At 34.1% G+C, this 20,879-nt stretch overlaps 2 protein-coding genes across 4 annotated transcripts; both read left to right on the top strand.

Moving 5' to 3' along the window:
* On the top strand, window positions 1-13,350 carry LOC111293724 (dual specificity protein kinase YAK1 homolog). 3 transcript variants are annotated; one of them, XM_022886618.2, is made up of 18 exons: window positions 1-707; window positions 2,430-2,629; window positions 3,949-4,102; window positions 4,197-4,306; window positions 4,434-4,503; window positions 4,612-4,694; window positions 4,794-4,872; window positions 4,953-4,993; window positions 6,221-6,343; window positions 7,619-7,769; window positions 7,930-8,044; window positions 8,164-8,246; window positions 8,336-8,410; window positions 9,746-9,820; window positions 9,922-10,745; window positions 12,120-12,272; window positions 12,677-12,975; window positions 13,102-13,350. In XM_022886618.2, exons 1-18 carry the CDS (start codon window positions 543-545, stop codon window positions 13,176-13,178), a joined length of 2,877 nt encoding a protein of 958 aa, XP_022742353.2. In that variant the 5' UTR covers window positions 1-542; the 3' UTR covers window positions 13,179-13,350. The 3 variants fall into 3 exon arrangements, with proteins under 3 accessions (XP_022742353.2, XP_022742354.2, XP_022742355.2); XM_022886619.2 differs by lacking the exon at window positions 2,430-2,629; XM_022886620.2 differs by lacking the exons at window positions 7,930-8,044; window positions 8,164-8,246; window positions 8,336-8,410.
* A 1,778-nt stretch (window positions 13,351-15,128) lies between these two features.
* On the top strand, window positions 15,129-20,533 carry LOC111293674 (RNA polymerase sigma factor sigA-like). Its single transcript, XM_089743196.1, has 10 exons — window positions 15,129-15,477; window positions 16,288-17,125; window positions 17,221-17,419; window positions 17,534-17,626; window positions 18,285-18,413; window positions 18,626-18,679; window positions 18,763-18,840; window positions 18,943-19,005; window positions 19,620-19,732; window positions 20,145-20,533. The coding sequence occupies exons 2-10, from the start codon at window positions 16,437-16,439 to the stop codon at window positions 20,251-20,253; spliced, it is 1,527 nt and encodes a 508-aa protein (XP_089599322.1). The 5' UTR covers window positions 15,129-15,477; window positions 16,288-16,436; the 3' UTR covers window positions 20,254-20,533.
* Window positions 20,534-20,879: the final 346 nt, after the last annotated feature.

A 20,879-nucleotide genomic window follows, 5' to 3' on the forward strand; every position in this document is an offset into this window, starting at 1 on the left:
GTCCTCAGACCAAATACTCTGTCTCTCTTTCTCTCTCTCATAAAAACACTTTCTCTTTCTATCTGTTTCTTCATCTTTTGATCTTTCGTTGTTGCGTTTCTTCTTTACAATCTAAATTTTTTTGGGTCAATTTCTTTTAAATCCAATTTGCTTTTTTTGGTGAGTTTTCGTTTTTTTTTTTTGTTGCATGGTTTTTATTTATAATCTATAGAAAAGATTCAATCCTTTTTTTATATATAAAATTGGGTTTTGTTGATCATCTTTGGATCCGTCTGGACTTCCAATTTTCTGATTCTTATCTTTTTCGACTGTGAATGAGAGAAATTAAAATTAAAAAATGGGATTGGAGTCAGCTGGTGGGTTCCTTGAAAAATCACTGAAGTTTCAATCTTGACTTCAAAACTGCAATTCAATTACTGATCAGAATTGGGGTTTTTCTTGCCTTTTTCGTGTTTTGAGTGGTTTCTATTTTAATGGAGCTATTGGGGATAATAGTAAATTTTGGGGATAGGAAAGATTGATTCTTTTTTTGGGGGATAGCTATGGATGAGGTTGGTCCTAGTAATCAAGGAGAGCCTCAGGGGGCCTCAGAATTGGGCTCAGACGAAGGGTCTGCAGTACGGTGGCGGCCGAGGCAGCTGGTTTTTGGGCCTTATTCACCTAAAAATGAAGCTGATAGAAAGCTGCGTGTTGTTGTCAGGAGGCCTGTAAGTTTTCTTTTCTAATTTTCTGTTCATTTAGAGTTCAAAAGTTTTGTGGGTATTTGTTGGCATGTTGAAATGTATAGAAAATTGAGGAGCTTTTGATTTGGTTTGAGTTTGAATTGGTATGGATTAAGAAATGTTCAGCTGGTTTTAGTTGTGGTTTGATTATTGATTCTGTTTTATGTGACACAGGAAAGCATATAACCAAGTAAACATATGAGCAATGTAGAGGCCAGAAGAGACAGTCCCTTACTGTCTCAATGGGCAGAGGGTAAATCTTAAATGTTTCACTAGTTGCAAATATATCATAGAAAAGAAATGAACATGACTGGGAAATGCTATACTTATTTCTGTTACTATAATGTACCTCGTCAGTATTCTTAAGGAGAGTAGGGGATTAAATCGGTTCCTGAAAGAAGGATGAAATGTGTAGATGCTAATATTTGCAAGTTGATTTTAGATCCCAAGTTCTATCTACCTTGACAAGCCATCATTCAATGCATCTCATGCCAATATATGATGTCTATAAGAAAGCTAAAACTTGGGGAGAAGAGACACCATGAAGAATATGAGTCTCAATGGGGCACGATGCTTATTTGTTTTTCACTCACATTTTTTATCATTAATTTCTGCCTGACACTACCCGTGACAATATGGATCTCCGCCTATTCATTGAATGATCTATTGTCAAATACCTGTATTTGGCCCTTGGTATAGATGTCCTCTATTCATTTCTTAATGCTAAAACTCATTTGAATTGGCATTTGTGTTTTAATGTCTGAATATAAGATGCTGTTTGAGAAACTATAAGATTAAGCACAAATAATTAGAACTGAATTTATACTGTAAAAACATATGGCATATTGCTGAATATGAAATGCGAAATAGATCTTGCTTGGCTTATCCAAATGAGTTTTATATATATTTTACATCCAACAAGAAGTAAAAGAGTAACAAAAGAGAGATGCCAAAGGAGGAATCTTTTAGGGTGCATTTGATATAAAAGATAATGGAGAGAATAAGATAACATAACATGAACTATAAGATTGTATTATAGATCCTATCTTACATTAGATGTATGCCTGATTAAGGGTAGATAGGCTCAATTATTATCTTGTACCACGTTTGGTGTATCAAAGATATAGGATGATTGTTGTGCTTGGTCAAAATTTCCGCTTGTAGTTCCATTGTGTCTAAATACAAATATATAAAGAAGACTACTTTATGAGGAAAGTAGGAAACATGAAAAATACTATATCCAACGTATCATTCTATACCATAGGAAATAATCCTTCCTTTTTCTGTATGATGACTCATCTTGTCCTTCTGTTAAAGCGAACGCCAAACACCAGATAGGATATTTTTATCGTATGCTGTCAGTCATCCTGCGCACCAAATGCACCATCGATATGTAGTTTTAATGTAGTCAATCTATAGAAAAAACATTTTGATGAAATGCCTTAAGTAGATCTCAGCCACTTAAATTTCAAAACTTTTTCTCTTTAAAATATTCTATTAAGTGTTTGCATAATGGGGTATCCATTCGCATTGAAAAATTACGTAATTGAAAATTTTAGTTTTCAACACTTTATTTGGTTACCAAACTGCAATATAGTGTTTGCACTGACAATTTTTTTCCCATCATTTAGCAAGTTTGCAATAATCTCCTGACTTAGATTCATAGAAGGAAAATCTTCGTGCTGACATGCAGCTTTAACTGTGCAGTTGGTGGCAAGACTGACAAAGGACATAATTGAAACGTACCAAATATGCAATCCACAATTTAAATATTCAGAAGAATTGAACCCAAAGCGGTTTTTGACTAGCCCATCTGTTGGTGTCCTCAATGATGGCTATGACAATGTGAACTCAGATCTTATTCTAACAGTGAACTTTGTCTTGATCAATTTAGATACACAGCGAAGGTTTGTTACTGATTTTTATAATTTTTGTCATGATGTTAAACTATAATTTTTGAAGCATTTCTTGTAGTTTTCTTTGCAAATTGACCTCACATGGGCATTGTGGATTTTCTTAATGGTGGAATAAAGATGGTTGCTCTTTTTCTTTCTCTAAAATTTTCATTTGTGCTGCTGCTGATGGCTAGTTGATGCTAAACTAAAATGGACTATTTGTTGACTTTGATGTTTGAGAACAGATCATGTTGAACTGCATATTTGATTCTCATTCATGTGACAAATACCTGCTTAGTTTCTGGCTTGTGAACTTTGAACCTTGGCATGTTGGAATTAGTTATATGTCTGTATCAATATGGAGCTTTTGGTTTGCCAAGCCTTGAAGAGTTTCAGTTTTAAATTTTTAATCTATGTATCTATCTGGTCTGTTTCTTCTTAAGTCTGGCAACAAAGAATACTTTTTTGATTTTGTTCTCTTCACAACCCAGCCAAAATGCTGTGTATTCAATGGTTTCGGGTACTGAGGTAGAGTTTGTTATAAAGAGACCAGAGTTGGGGCTGGGTAAGGGCGAGGCTGCGTTGGCTCTATTACTGACAAGTAAAAAGCCAGCTCATGCTTAGCCAAGCAATTCTGGCCTTCTGGAAAAAACTGTAATCATTTTTTAGTTACCATATTAAATAGGTAAGAAACCAATTTCAACTTTAGGTTACTGTCTCCTGATTGTTTGATGTGCTGGGTATTGTTATAGTTCAGTAAAAACACCATGAGAAAATTTTGCCAAAACTGGGTGACCTATTTTGGCCTATACATCTACAGGTGAACTTGTTAATTTTTTTGGCTTGGTTGGGTGGGTTGTGCTGCGAACAGGTCTGCTTTAGTTGTGACTAGTGTGGTTTTAGAAAAAAAAAACTGTTTTCAAGGTGTTTTTTCTATGTATTGAATACATTTCATGTTTTATGCATATCCGGAGCAGGCATGGTTGTTGTTGACTTGCATAGTTCAATTCTATATGCTAATTATTTTACCTGGTTATCAATTTTGTTTTTCTCTTAATGAGGCACCAAACTTGTTAGTTACTGCAATTCAAACAATATTATCCATTATGAGAAACAAAGGATAACACTGACCATTCAAAAAAAAAAAAAAAGAAAAAAGAAACTAAAGAAAGAAAATGAGCAGATATTCATGAAGGCTCAGGCTGTCAGGCGTTTGGTAGATTCATGGATATGACAATGTAACTAAAAAAAAATATCGCTGGTGCTCTATTATCATTTAAAATTAAGCTTATTGAAGGAAGCATTTACTCGTGTTTTAATATTTTCTGTAGATATATTGTCAAAGATGTTCTTGGCCATGGGACTTTCGGGCAGGTTGCTAAATGCTGGGTTCCAGCCACAAGCTGTTTTGTTGCTCTGAAGATAATTAAAAACCAACCTGCTTATTATCAGCAGGCACTGGTTGAAGTTTCTATTTTGACAACGGTAATTAAGTTTTCTTGTAGCTGTATGTATCCTTCTTTTAGAAATACCAATAGTGAAACATTGTTGTCTTTGCATCATTGTGTGCCTTTTGCAGTTAAACAAAAAGTATGATCCGGAAGATAAGCATCACATTGTCCGTATTTATGATTACTTTGTTTATCAACATCATTTGTGCATTTGTTTTGAACTCCTTGACACAAATCTGTAAGTAATTTTATCGTCTTACAATGAATCAAGATTCATCATTTGTAAATTTCTTTTAACCTTTACACAGGCGCATTTTTTATAGATTTTTATGCAGCATGTTATTGACATTTTCCCCCTGATCTAGGTATGAGCTTATCAAGATAAATCATTTTAGAGGTTTGTCATTGAGCATTGTTCAGCTTTTCTCGAAGCAGGTATTTGCAGTTTGAATTTGGTTCTGAGCTGAATCATGTTTGGGCTAGCTGTAGACATCTCTTTCCAATTGTCTTTTGACTTGCATATTAACCTTTTGATTTATATAGATTTTACGTGGACTGGCTTTGTTAAAAGATGCTGCAATAATTCATTGTGATCTTAAGCCAGAAAATATTCTTCTGTGCACAAGGTGAGTTGCTTTTTCTGGATTAGTCTGGATTACACACTTATAATATATTTTCTGTATTCTTTCTGGTGAAGTTTGATATTTCTGTCCTGGAAATAACAGTGTCAAACCAGCAGAAATTAAAATAATTGACTTTGGATCAGCTTGCATGGAAGATCGGACTGTTTATTCCTACATTCAGGTTTCCATCCATAGTATAACTTGTTAAACTGTTTTATCATACTCAGAAGGATCTTATAGCTGCATTTTCATCTTCTGCAGAGCCGGTATTATAGGTCTCCTGAAGTTCTCCTTGGATATCAGTATCCTTTAGACACGAATTTATGGCCTTACTCTTTTCTATCTATTGATTTTGCTTTCTGCTTTTGTCTTTCATTGGATCATTGTGTTGTTTCTTTCCTTGTAATATCTCTTCTCATGTCCAATGTCTTGCTAGATTGGAACTTTGGTGGAATAAACTTCAGCGGAACTTAGTTTGACCTAACAAATCCACAGGTTTAAAATGAACCTTTAGAGTTAAGGTAATTTGTCATGTAAAAAAACTGAATCCAACCTTTGAACCATCAGTGCTTAGGTTCATTATCAGTGCAACAAATTGAACCTAACCTTTATGTGGGTGTGAATATGTTGAAGTAGTTCCTGGCTGATCTCACAACTTATTGCTTCAATTTATTTTGTTTTATTTGTCGTGTTGAATAATAATTTTTTTTTACTGCTGAGTGCTGACTTTCATTAGATCCCTTTTTCTTTGTCTTCGAACACGTTTCAAGGTGCATATCAGCTGTTTGATCTGTTATAAGTATCACATAGGGTAGGAAGTGCGTAAAATATCAGACATTAAAGATTTCTTATCCCAGTTCAAGCAACCATATCAAACTCTTCCTACTCCATCAAATTTGACTGGCTTGATGCTTGAGTTAAGCATTGCATATGTCAAACAGATATGGTTGGATTTCACCTTGACTAGGTTGTTCAAAGCATTATTTTTGGCTTGACTGCTTTTGTCCTTATTTTACTCAATTGAGTTATCTCATTTATTACTGAGCAATGATAGATGAACAGGAAAGAAAAGGGATAAAGGTAGGTCTGCATTCGTTGTTATATCTCAGAGCATCATTAAGGTATTTAACTCTAGTGCCTGGATGATAACAATTAATATAATATAACATTTGAAACTCTATCTAATTTGGCATAATAACTTATTTGTTTGAATATATGCAATATAACTCAGATCTTTGTATTTCTATTTGAAGATGATCTCTTTGAAAAAATGACATAGAAGATTCGGTTTTCTGTCATATTGCTGTTGTCTTTAGCTTGCTGCAACCTATATAACTTTGTATTAATCACATATCTTCTAGTCTTTGGTAGTATAATTAAATAACGCTCATTCAAAATGTTTGATGATTATAATCTTAATTCTGTGGTCTTGATTCATTATAATCTTTGATGATTAGATACCTTAAGTCTGATTTCCGTGTCTATGGTCATGATTGTTTGTTTTAGTTTGACCCTTGATCCTTGTTCAGATATACGACAGCTATTGACATGTGGTCCTTTGGCTGCATAGTTGCCGAACTCTTTTTAGGGCTGCCGTTATTCCCAGGTGCTTCAGAATTCGATATTCTAAGGCGAATGATTGAAATACTTGGGTATGCCTCTTGCTTTGGTGGTGATACATCTCTGGCTAATAATTTCTCTGTATTTCTAGGCATCATTTTCTTGTGACTGACTTAGGAATAGCTCTACTTTGGTTGATTTGATAGGAGGATACCCGAGCAGGTAGTTTCCGTGTCCAATGGAAGAAGTTGTATAAGTAGTCACTTATCATTAAATATAAGCATGTGCAATTGCCAAATTTCATACTCCCTCTGTCCCTTCGTTTTTGATACCATAGAAATTCCAGCATTCAAGGCAACATGTATCTAATGCTTTTACAAGTTTATAGATTTTCATAATAAAAATTTTCCCTATATTAAACGACAATGTACAAGAAAAGAGAAACAAAATTTTGCTTTGATTTTTCAAAATAGAAAATATCTTTTGACATTGTAAATTGAAAGTTCAATCTCTCTCTTTCTCTTTGATTTCTGTTATTGCATCTAAAAGTATCATAATGGCAAGGCAGATCCTCTAAGATCATTCTTCTCTTAAATTAGCAAGAATACTTATTACAGAGATATATATGCTGTATAAGAGATGAGATAATGTTGCAGTTTAGGACTTTTATAAGTTTCTGATTGATGTGAATACTCTAAATTTATTTCTTGTCATCTAAGAACCTCTGAAGGATGTTCTAGAATTCTGCATATGTCCTTGAGCTTTTTGGAATGTCTTCTTCTGTGAGTTCCTTTTGGTGGGTTGAACACCACATTAGATCCTTTGGTTCATACTGGAATTTCAGCATATTTAACAGACTATAATGCCTTATTTTTGTATGTGTCAAAAGTGAAAGAGTTAAACACACATTCAGGTAATTTGAGCTGGTGATCTGACTGTCCTAGGAGAGTAGTCCAAAATAAATAGTTTCTGTCCACTAAAACAATAAATAGAAGTGCCCCTGGAATATGCTGTGCACTAAAGTTATATTGGAACTTTGGGCTAGAATTTAGTTATCTAGCTCATTTAATTCATGGAAGTTCAGAATTTTGCATGATAATATGTGTTCCATCTTTAGAATTTTCAAATCCTTCCTACTTGATTTTCCTTGAACTAGGTTTAATCAGTTGCTGTTTCTTAGTCATTCTGCTATTTCTTGCATTGAATGTAAGTATCATGTTCTTAATGTTTTCATACAGACTTCCATTTCCCATTTATTTCCCCTTATCCCAAATACACCTGGTTACTATTAGATGATAAATTAAAAATTGTTTTTAGCACTCATTACCCATTCAGTTAGTTGTATTTTTGAACTTGTCATTCTGTAGAGAGCAACCCCCTGATTATGTTCTAAAGGAGGCAAAAAACACAACTAAGTTCTTTAAGTGCATTGGGAGTATCCACAATATAGAGAATGGTGAAGTCTACATTGGTGGTAGAAGTGCTTACCAAGCATTAACAGAAGAAGAATATGCAGCTGTAAGTGATCGTAGTTGCATTTTTTTAAGAAAACTTCATGAAAAGTAGAAAAAGAATAGAAATTCTATATGACTAGTTCTTGTTATTTTTTATGTTTTTACATCTCTTGTCAAATGTAATTTTCTTCATCCAACAGTCAATTTTGCTTGTTTCTGTTTAGAGGGAGTTAAAAAAACCATTGATTGGGAAAGAGTATTTCAATCATAAGAACCTTGAAGCAATTGTTACAAACTATCCTTACCGGAAAAACTTGCTTAAAGAAGATATCATTAAAGGTTAGCATTTAACTTCTACATTGGATGTACAACTTGGCATGGTGCAAAAATGTTTGACAGTGTGTGACTACTCTCTGTTAAGAACTTACTAAGGCTATTGCATAATGAATCTATAACAGAGAATCAAATACGATTAGCTTTGATTGATTTCTTGAGGGGACTGGTTGAGTTTGATCCAGCAAAACGGTGGTCTCCTTTCCAGGTAGTTGAAACTTATGTTGAACACTTCTTTATCATGTCATTCCAACTAAATATGAGGCGATAGTTAAGAGTTCCAACTTCATTGTACAGGCTTCAAAACACCCTTTTGTTACTGGAGAACCTTTCACTTGCCCGTACAGACCTCCCTCTGAGACCCCTCGCTTGGTAAGGGACCTATGCATGTAGCTCTGCAATTGAAGAAGCTTGAACTGTGTGTCATAAATTCATATGAACTTTGTGGCCTTTATTTCAATGCTTGGCACCATACATACATTGGAATTTGCTTGGTCCTCTCCAGATTTCCATGGTAATTGGTTGTTTATTCTTAGTTGCAGGGTGAAGTCAGAAATTTTACTCTGGGGGGCTGATGTAAAAGTAAGATGAATTGATAAAAAAAATCTAATAAAGAGCATTAATGTTAAATAAAAAAGTATATATTTCTTTTCATGGCTAAAAGAAATTTATTGAATATTTAAAGAACAATTAAAATCTAACTAATATTTTTTTTAAAAAAAATAATGAACAAAAGTAATACATTAAAAAGTTGAGTTTTAGAAATGAAAAGTTCAGTAAAAAATAAAAAAATAAAATTTATAATGTACAATTAAATTGGTCATTTTATGTGCACAGCATAACTAGGTAGCTGAATTTTTTTAATTGTATATTTATGTCTATATAGAAAGAAATAGTTTGACATAATGATTAATGTCAACATGTTTGTTTAAATAATTGAAAAGAAAATTTCATTTTAAGGAACTAAAAAATTCAATGAAATAATAATGATTACAATAAACAAGGGTAAAATTTTTATTGAGAAAGGAAAGAAAATCAAATTATTTATTGCACCTAAAAGTAAAAATTTTAATAACTCATGAAATTTATTATTATCATTACAATTTTTCTAAAGAAAGGGCCAATATTAATTTTTTGGAGGGCCAAAATATTATTTTTACCATTTTTTGGGTGAAACTATACTTATGCTATGGAGATTTTGAGGAACCAAAGTGGGGGGGGGGGGGGGGAAGGCCCCTTCCAGCCCCCTTCTGGATTCGCCCCCTGCTTAGTTGATTGGTCATTTATGTATTCTTCTGAACACCAGTATGATCTTACATTATATTCTAGGCACTTTTTCTCTTATTTATAAAAGGTTGTAATAAAACTTTGAGGTTGTTGAAAATAATTTGACATGTGAAATCTTATCTTAGAGTTCTGTACTTGTTTAAATCATGAAAGATTTTAGCAATCTTTTGATGAAATTTCAATTTCCATTTTATTGTCTTTCTCTTTATGTTGTGTGTCTGCAAGCATAAAATTCTTTCGGCCGCTGTGAAATATTTGGCTTTATAGGTCTTCTCATGGGTTGAGCTGTTTTTCTGTCATAGCAATCCTTTCTTTTTTGGATCACAAGCTTTATGGAAGATAATACTAATCTGCTATTTTCTGGGCAAGAAATAGAGGAAATGATACTTAGTAATTGTCTGGTGGCTTTTTGTTTGGTAGCCTGTTGCTCAAAACATTAAAGTGGACCATCACCCTGGCGGAGGGCATTGGTTTGCAGCTGGTCTTTCCCCTAATGTAAGCTTCCGAATGATCTAGCATTTTTATTGCTAGAGTAGTCGACTTACTGCAATATTTTACTAATAGTCTTATACTGATGTATATTTTCCGTTGTGTAGATTCCAAACAGGAACAGAGTTGCCTTTCATAACAGCCCACACTTCCCAATGGTGCCATATGGTCATGCTAATAGCTATGGCAGTATAGGAAGTCATGGTAGCTATAATGATAATATTGGGCTTGGAAGCAGCTATGGTAGTTATGGAGATAGTTCTAATATGTTTGCATATTATTCTCCTGTTGGTCCATCTGCAATGAACATGCATGCACAGAGTGGTGCATCAATGTTTGGAAGTAGTCCTGATGCTAGACTGAGAATTATGCAGTACTCTCATGGTAATGGACTTGGTGTGAGTCCATCAGCTGGAAACTTTGCACCCCTTCCCCTTGGCACTAGTCCCTCACAATTTACTCCTCCAAGCTCCTACAGTCAAGTTTCAGGTGGGTCTCCTGGACAGTATGGTCCTACTTCTCCTGCAAGAAACAGTTGTCAAGGGTCACCTTTGAGTAAGATGGCTGCAGCTGGTCAGTTTAATAGAAGAAAAAGTTGGGGATATTCTGGTAGTTCCCAATCTCAAGAGAGTTCATCTTCAAACTGGCAAGGACAAGTAACTGATGGCACCATTTCTAGCCAAGCTGAGGGAAACTCTCAAGTGGTCGGTGGTCTGCCCTCTCATATACAATCAAATTCTAACACAGCCAACTGGAAGCAACAGCGAGGTGGCATTGGAATCGCTACAGGTTACTCAATTGTTCAGAATATACCCAACTCCATAGGACTTGGTTCTAATGTGCAACTGCAGCATAGCACAGGAGGAACTCAAGACAAGTCAGAGGCCAGCATGTCATTGCCTGATCCTGCAGATTGGGATCCAAATTATAGGTGAGAAGAGAACTTGCAATTGCAGTCTAAACTCATGTTCATCAAATATTAAGATATATTTGTCTTACCTGTGTTGTATGTGTTATTCATATCTGTTAATGTATAAAAAATTGTCTGTTGTCATTCAGACAACCATAAATTTAATGGTATGTACTCTTCTTTACCCTCTCAAGAGTTAGTTGGGTGCCAACATGTGGGGCCCGCTGCTTGCAGCAACTGGCTCCTTGTTAGGCTCTGCTGCATGCTGCATGCGGCATGCTGCCTAAAGGTTGGAGACCATTCCTTAATATACTGATGTTTGTCATGTAATTTAGTAGCCATCTTTTTGTCCTTTTCAGTTCACTGTCACATACGAGTATTTCCTTATTTTATCATGCTGAATTTATGCATTTATTCTGTATAGATTGCTTGCTGTTATAAAATAAAAAGATAAGGATTGAGAGAATGGGAGCATCTTGATACACTCATGGACAAAGTTTAATCCTCTATGCTTATAATGTGTTGAAGTATGGTTTTCAGATGGTAATAAATTGCTCTCTTAACGCTTTCCCTTCATGAGGAGAGTGGATATTCGTCATGCCTACACAGATCTGAAAATCATTCTTGCAAATAGTCGCACAACTTATGGTAGCATGTCATAACTTGCTTCTTTGTGTTATGTTCGAACTAAATTGATCAATGGCCTGAATTTCACAAAATACTAGGTTATTAGCCCAGTGTTCTACTGATTATCGTAAAACATGCTCATAGGTGATTTGTCAGATATTCCATACGCTTCTTTGTCCCTCAAAAATCTTACATGCTGCATCAGGAATTCAGGATACTCCTAAACCAGATCTAGTTGCAATATTTGGCTTCTTGCTGCTTCCATAACAGAGTTGCCTCCTTAGAAAGTGCAAATACCAAAGACAAGTTCTTATAACTTAGAAAATATAAGATGCTTAACTGTACTATTCTTCATTTGGATCATTTATCACCCCCAACCCCTGCACTCCCTACCACCCCCCCCCCCCCAAAAAAAAAAATCATTTACACATGCCTCCTTTTCTGTAGGTTGATATGCGATTTGCAAGTAGATGGAATTTTTGTCTCTTTATTATCATAAGTTTTTAAGTAACGCTAATTTCTTGCCATCTTTATCATCATTGTATCTCTATGTTGTTATGTACCAGATTATGGCTTTGGTGTTATATATCTAAAAGCCTTTTTTTATTTTTATTTTTTTCAATTTCTAACTAATTGTTGAAAGTTTTAGTAACTTTTTGCCTGCTGCTATTAGGGATTCTAAGAGCTTTGTAACATAGGCTTTTTGCTGTGATATTTATTCTACAATCTTTTAACTCCTTATATTACTTGCATTTATTGTCACCACAGTGATGAACTTCTTCTGCAAGAGGAGATATCAGATGAGAGCTGCATATCAGCTGACTTTAACAGGGGAATGCATATTGGTTTGGCTGATTCGTCTGTTGGAGTTGGAAGATTCAACCGTACCTCATCCACCAGCTCAAATTTATCAATTCAAAGGTAATTGCGCATCCTTCTTAGTGAATGGTTTTACTGAGGTTTAATCCTTCTGCTAATGCTTGAGGAGTGGGAGGGAGAAGTTAACAGAGGAAACAGATTTCCCTTCGCTCAGTTGTCTTAGTTGCAAAATATATATGTTAAATTAATTATTATAGTAATTTTCAATTGTCTTTCAATATCATGTCTGGTATTGCTTATATGCATGCCTTTTATTTCCCCTATTGAAAGTTATAGGGGCATATATGTTCCACATAATTGAAGCAACCCAAGATGAGTCGTGCATTATGGAGATGGATATGCACCATAATGTTAAAATATCTCAAGCATACAAGATCAGAGCTTTTGTCTTTTGTTGAAATGTATCGTCATTGTTCTTAACTTCTTTCTATATTGTTCGAGTACAGACAAAATGGACCTATAGGATTTTCACATGTAGAAGTGGGTAGCCCTCCTTCAGCTAATGATATGCATGCTGGACATCCTCGTTTTATGTCAAAGCATTCTCAATTCATGCCACATATGACACAAAATTCTCCTAGCCGATTGGGGCAGCAAACTGTTCACCGGTTCAATCATGGGAGATCCACTGGTGGTAGGGGTAGCGAATGGAATCATGTGAAAGTCCAGCTCCCTCCTTCTAGCTTGAATTCTGGGGGCCCACGTTCTCCTGGAAATAGTTCATTCAGTAATGGCATGCCATGGGGTAATTCCTAACTTTACACCATTAAACTAGTTTTAGTTGCCTTATACTCTGCTTAGTAATTTCATAGAGCTATGTAATTATTGTTGGATAATTTGGGTTTACTTGATCCTGGCATTGTTAATGTAGGGCGTAGGGCCAATCATCCCGTCTCAAACATTCCACCAGCATCTCGCGGAAGAAAGGACTATGGAAGGATTGCCTAATGTTGGAATCAATTTGATTTTTTATGGCGTGGGATTATGTATTGGGTGTTTGGCAAGAAATGTGTACTCAATAGTTCACTTAATTAGTGGGCTCATTATAAGCAAATGCTCATCCAGACCATGCTCATTCATTATGCTTTGCATAAATATAATTTATGGTGGTTGTTTTGCATGTCTTCCCATCAATTTGCATGCAATTGCTATTCTTGTGGTTATGATGCTTTACTGGTCTTGTTCCTTGCTTGTATATCCATAATGCTAGATTTCTAAAATTGCTTTTTAACCTGTTTGAGAAATCTAACCATGTTACTGAGAATGCAGCTGCTGCTGACAATTACTCAACAGGAAGCTCAGGTCTGTGCCAATGTCTAGACTTTGGAGTATTGGAGTAGCGATACAATATATTGTATATGTGAGAGATGTTGAAGCTGAAATTCTTCCTTGTTTGTTGTGCATTCTTGGCGATTGGAGGAACTGATTTTTTTTTGCTTGAGATAGATAGATAGCTTATGTAGAGATTCTCCAAGCTACTAGCATAACCCTGTCATCACCTCAACGTACTTCTTTCTAAAAATGATATGAGAAGAGAAAATATATTATGTTTTCGGTTGATGAGGAAAAACGACGGACATTGGCTTGTGCTGTGATGCTCTGCCCTTTGTTGTCGGAAACCCCAAAAATGCTTTTTCCTATCGAGATTTTCTGTGACCGTTCCCTGTTAAGCATGGCCGCAATCGATTTCACAGGCAGCACGTCCTTTTAGAGGTAGGCTATGAGGTAATGTCTTCTAAAAAAAAAAAACTACTATATTCAAGGCGGAAGTTTCTCATTACTAGAACAAGAAACTTATTGCAGGCATTTCACGGTATTCTCTGTATGGAAAATTTTCTTCAATTTATTCAATTTTTTTTAATGAAATAATTTGCAATCTGAGATACATAAAAGATTATGGATGAATTTGTACATAAGATTATAATATGATAAGATTAGATAATATTATAAATTAAATTAAATAGTATAATTTTATTTTATATTTAATACATAAAAAAATTTAAGATAAAATAATTTATTTATTGATCAAAATTATTTTTTTAAAATTTTGTGATGTAAATTTTAAATGTATAATAAAATATGTATGTGCAATTTTATGGATTAAAAATATTTTTTTTTACTTTGAGATAATTAAATCATCCGATGATTAATCTTTTTTGAAATTTTATTTTTTTTAAATATAAATTAAATATAATATAAAATAATTAAAATTTTATTCTATCTATTATCTTATTTAATTTATCACACATGACTTATGGTGTTGTGATTTAATCTTAAATATATTAAATATTATTTTTTAAAAATAATTTTAAATCAACTGGATTGAATTTTGGATTTTTATTTGTTATCTTTTCTTTTAATACACCTAAAAAAAATTTCTTTATATATAATATATATTTATAAAACATTTGTTTCAAATTTCCAATGATTTTGACAAATTTTATACTGAATAAAAAACAAAATAAGTACTACTAATAGTACTATGATTTTTTTCTTCTTTTTTGGGTCAGCCCGAAGCCTATGGGCCTAGTAGTTGGATTTTGTGGGCCTGTAGTGGGCTTCTAGGCTGGCGCCGCAACAGACTAAAAAAGATATGGTTTATTTAAATTATTATAATAAAAATATAAAATAAATAAACAACGTGGGATGAAGCGCACAGTTAGTTGGGAGGAGTGACGTGGAAGGTGGGACCCACAGTTCATTGATTTTTGCTCAAATTTGTTGGTGGTTTGCGGTGAGCCGGTGGCCAAACCAATCTCCAAATATATGAAAGAGATTAAACTGAAAAAGCAAAAACAAAAAAAACAAAAGAACAGAGAGAAGGATTAAAAAAAAAAGACGGATTGAATCAGAGAAAAGAGAAACAAAATGGGATATGCACCACTCAAACAAGGACCCATATCCGTTGTAGCCAATGGAATCTCTCCTTCTAATATCCTTTTTGTTCATTTGGCACCTTTTTTCTTCCCACTGATCCTATTATCAAAACCCAACATAACCAAAACAAATAAATTTAGAAACTAAATCCCAAAAAACTTTTGTTTTTTTTTAAATAATAAAGAAGAATTAAAAATAGAGCAGCTTGTAAAAAACTGTGGAAGGCAGGTTCCAACTCTAACTACCTCTTGTTTTTCTAACTGTTCTAGTATCCACTTTGGAACAACCGTCTTCTTTTTCTCCTTGTATTTCTTCTCCTTGGTTTCTTCATTTGCTTCTTCTTTTAGCTTATAGCTGGCAGCTTTTTAAGGTAAGCTTTGGATCAAATATTCATGTTTTTCTTTCTTCTTCCATTACATGGACATGGGTTGTTGAATTTTGTTGTATTCTTGTTGTTTTTTATCATATCAAGTAAAACCACAGAATTTGAGATGAAAGAAATGGAAATTTGTTCCATTTGCAGTTATGGTTTGCGGTATGTTTGATGAATATGAAGACTTAACCTTTTCCACAAAATAACTGAACTTTGTGGTCATTGGTTCAATCTAGTGAAAAGAAAAGTTGGGTTCTGCTTAAAAATCATTTTTCTTTGATTTGAAGAGTGATAACACTACCATCCTAGTTTGTGGTTGTTTCTTAAGATTATATGGTTTACAAGCTTGAAAATTATATTTAAAAGTTTTGGTAAGAAGATTAAAAACAAAAAGAATGAATGAGTTTCCAGTTATCTTGAAAGGTTATTTTGATTTTCCGGTTTCTTTGTAATTAAACTAGTTTTAAATCTTGAAGCATCAGTCATTTAAAGCTTTAAAATGCTTATATATTATATCAGTTATAGTTGTGTTCACATGGCTGTAGGATCTTCTTCTTTGGCATGTCTGCCACATGCTTTAATATTCTCCTACAGCTAGTTTAATTTTGTGAAAGTTTCTTTAGGCCAAATCATCATGAGCTACATGTTTCTGGAATCTATACTTGAATTAGATAAAACTGTATGTTGCTTATTGGGAAAAACCAATGCTATTATTCCTTTTCTTTTTTTAGTTTAATTTTCCATTTTCATAAATTTTGGTGTATTTAAAAGAAATCATCCTAACATTTTGTACCCTTTCTGTAACAGTGTCATAAAGGAGATTTACTGTACAAGAGAACAATTTTGTTTAGCCTAGTTGCCTAGGGAATATACAGTTGAAGAATTATAGGAAATTTTTTTAAATTGACAAACTGGTTGAATTGTGTGATGGTAATTGTACCAACGTGAGAAGCTATATGATGGCCACAGCTGCTGTGATTGGACTTAGCACTGGGACGAGACTCTTGAGTTCTTCCTTTTTTTATTCTGATAATATAGAGAAGCTCTCATACGCCAGTGATTACGGATCTTCGTATTATCAAACTTCTTCGACAAAAAGTTTAGTAGTAGCAAAAAAATTATCTAATTGTAGCCAAAGTCTTCCATCATCCAATCGGCGTACTCGGTCAATTAAAGCTCTTAAAGAGCACGTGGATTCTGCCTCCGTTATTTCAACTGTGGACCCTTGTTTTCAGGGATCCAATGACTTAGAAGAAGAAAGCTATGATCTTGACTACTCTGTGGAGGCTCTTCTTTTGCTTCAGAAGTCTATGCTGGAAAAGCAATGGACTCTTTCTTTTGAGAGTACAGTGTTCACTGAATCACCAAATAGAAAAACTCACAAGAAGATACCCGTTACTTGTTCTGGGGTGTCTGCTCGGCAACGAAGATTAAATACTAGGAGGAAAATTCTGAGCCAAAATAAACTAATGATACAACCTAGTGCTAAGCACCTAAGATCACTGGTCAGACCAGAGCTGCTTCAAAGTCGTTTTAAGGGTTATGTGAGGGGTGTAGTAAGTGAAGAGTTGCTCGGCCATGCAGAAGTTGTGCGCTTGTCAAAGAAAATAAAAGCTGGACTTTCCTTGGAGGACCACAGATTAAGGTAATGATATATGATGTGTATTAGATGAATCATTCTAATTCATAAAATCATTGAATTCTTGAAATTCATTTATACTTGTTACGCTGAAATTCTAGATTGAAGGAGAGACTGGGGTGTGAGCCATCCGATGAACAGCTTGCAACTTCCTTGAAAATTTCTCGTACTGAGTTACAGTCAAAATTAATTGAATGTTCTTTGGCTAGAGAAAAATTAGCAATGAGCAATGTTCGTTTGGTTATGTCGATAGCTCAAAGATATGATAACATGGGTGCTGAAATGTCTGATCTTATTCAGGTAATTTATTAGATCAACTGCCTTATATACATGGTGACTTAATCTACTGATACTATATCTAATTGTTCATTTTTACTGTGTGATAAGCTTTTTTTTTTTTTAATTTATGTGTAGGGTGGTTTGATTGGACTGCTGCGTGGCATTGAAAAATTTGATTCTTCAAAGGGATATAAAATTTCAACTTATGTGTACTGGTGGATACTCCAGGTAATTTTCGTCTGAGTTTGTGAAGAAACATTGTGCACATTAAAATAGATCTCATTATGTACAACGGATTAATTTCTGTGTTTATTCTGAATAAAATGAAAATTTCTAAATTTAATTAATCATTCCTGAAAGAGCGAGGGTCCATGAGATTGTCAACCATAATGTGTGGTAGCCTAATCATTCCTCTGCAGAAGCTTTCTCTTATTTGGTCCCTTCAGTTTCTAAAATAAGAAAGCAACAAACCATTTCTCTGTTATTGTTATTCTGCCCAGTCCTTCACTTCTTATCTTCATCTTTCTTGGTGATATGTAAGTCACAAGCTTAAGGAAATAGGTTCCCGCAACAACTTTTGAGGGATTGAAAATGCATAGTTCTTAGCTCTCTCTCTCTGGATTTTATATTCCTCAGAGTAAGGGTAAGACCGCATATATTTGACCCTTTTGAGACCCTTCAATGTGGGAGCCTCAACCACCCAGGATTTATCATGAGATATAAATCTACTGACAAAAGTTCCAAAAGGTTCCAAGACTAATTCTTCCTCTTATAATAGAATTGATTCTCAAGTTTATGTTTTGTTTTGTACTTTATATTGCTTTTAAATTTTTTGTAATCTTTTTACGATTGTACAAAATCTAATCCAGTTCACACCTAATCTCAGGGTGTTTCTAGAGCACTAGTTGAGAACTCAAAAACATTAAGATTGCCGACGCATTTGCATGAAAGATTGGGATTAATCCGAAATGCAAAAAATAGACTGAAAGAGAAAGGCATAACACCAACTATTGATGTAAGTGGCTTCCATTACTGTTATAGACATAATGTAATTTCATTCACATGATTTGAACTGCACAGGATTAAATTTCAATGAATTATGATTAGTCCAACCAATCATTATATTTCAAAATAAATTAGGATGTTTAATTTCTGTGTCTGAGATTTATTCCAATTTTTATTCTCTCAATGGGCCATCATTAATTATTTCATTCTATTATATTTCAGAGGATTGCCAAGAGTCTGAACATGTCTCAGAAGAAAGTTAGGAATGCTACAGAGGTACTATTTGTTTGAAAGTTGCTTCCTGGCAAACTATTGCAATTATATTTTCCATCCTCACACTACAATTTCATTAAATGCAGGCAGTAAGTAAGGTCTTCTCACTTGACAGGGATGCATTCCCCTCTTTGAATGGTATTCCCGGAGAGACTCATCATAGTGTAAGTTCCCGTTTTATATGAACCAACTCAATAGAATTTTCATTCCCTTTATGCTTCTTTCCTGTTATTTACTATTAACCCACTTTCTTTTTATCTTTTCAGTACGTTGCAGATAACCGTGTAGAAAACATTCCATGGCATGGAGTAGATGAGTGGGCACTCAAGGTAAAATGAATAATTTAGTTCACAGACTGAAGGCTAAAGAAAGCAATATTTTAAAAAATAACGAAATGAGAGGCTCATAATGGTTGCTATTGACACATTAATGTTCGCCAAGGAACAGCCATAGAACTTATTCAATATTTATAGTACTTCTTTTTAAGTCTGCCTAGTCTCCAGATCACTCCTCTTTCTGGTTCTTTTAGGCTCAACCACCAGAGTTTTTGACTCAGTTTTCTCATACTGTAGACCTTATCTTACATAAAATGTTACTTGAGATCTTCCTCTTAATAAATGAGTGTCAAGTCAGACTGAAGAGACAAGTTCTGGTTGGAAAGGGCATGAGTGGGTTAATAGCAAAAGCAGCTTGGATTTGGATAGACTAAAACAAGAAAAACCTATATTTGATCTGAATGGTCATATGTAGTTGGTTTTCTAGAAACAGAACCTTTTTGTTGGAATAAACAGGGATATTGGAGATCAATTTTATGAAATAATAAAATGTAAAATCTGCTACTGCCAGCATATTTTAACTGTCTTTTGGTTGTGCATGTGGATTTTGATTTGTTTTTGTGTTCTATGTAAAGAAAACGTAATCCTTATGGATGTTATATTTACAGGATGAAGTGAACAAACTCATCACTACAACGCTTGGAGAACGAGAAAGGGAGATTATACGCCTTTATTATGGTCTAGATAAGGAAAGTCTTACATGGGAGGACATCAGTAAATGGTGAGTATATATAATTGTCTTATGTATTATAGACAGATGGTAATAGTTAAAAGATTATGTATGATCATATTGAATACAAACTTTTGGTTGTTTCACTATTCTGATCACCTGGATGTCTCTGTCATTAACAAAGCAAATATCATAGATATTTATTACTTAAGTCACAGGGATGGAAGTTGAAAATAACAATGTAAAGAAATATGGGAAAATGAAAAGCAGGAAAAAGAAAGCAACAGAAGAAAAAGGACATGTTTGTTCATATCTACAGATTTTTAATCCATGCATGTTATTTGTTAAATTTGTTACCATTCAACAGTCTCTTTCTGGTGATAGTTTTCTTTGGTTTCATTTCTCACGCAAATTTTATATCATTTTCAAGTTGGTTTGACTTTTTCTTTTGTGAATTCTTCAGCATAGGTTTGTCCAGAGAGAGGGTTAGGCAAGTTGGACTTGTGGCGTTAGAGAAACTAAAACATGCTGCGAGGAAGAATGAAATGGAGGCTATGCTACTGAAACATTGATTTTATATGCTTCAACATTCACATGGTAAAATCACTGTAATATATACCGAAAAGAAAAATTATATCTTTAAATTATTTTTCCCATCAAGAATAACAATAGAAGGTCAGGATAAGGGCCTCATGACCCTAAACTTCCTTTAACAAGAGTTTGACGAACCGATTAAGAGCCTGTAAGTTGGAGTGAAAAAATTCTTTTGTGTTATATTTATGGAGACAAAATAACTGGTTGTGCATCACATTTTTTCTGTGGTTATGATGATAAACAAGTAGTTTCAATGCAGATGTTGAACTTAAATTAATATTTACAGTATTTTTTATGTTGGAATTGTCGAGCTTACAGTTTATGTCTTGATTGAAGCCATATGCTCTATGTTACCTGTATACAATGGGTAAAAGGTGAGATGCTTGAATGTGCTCTGGTCCAGCGAGAACAAGAACGTAGGCATGAGTCGGACTTAATAAGAATATGCTCATTCTTGACATGAACATTCATGTTAGCCACTCAGCCGCATTAACAAACAAAAAGAAATATATAGAAATTTTGACTATCAAACTTGATAGTAATTGATAGTTCTATAATTCACTGTTTGCTTCTTGGGGTTGAATCAAATCCAAACCCCAATAAT

Source organism: Durio zibethinus, chromosome 14 (genome assembly GCF_047325235.1).
Source record: "Durio zibethinus cultivar Kanyao isolate XHJ-2024 chromosome 14, ASM4732523v1, whole genome shotgun sequence".
In the NCBI taxonomy this organism is placed as follows: domain Eukaryota; kingdom Viridiplantae; phylum Streptophyta; class Magnoliopsida; order Malvales; family Malvaceae; genus Durio; species Durio zibethinus.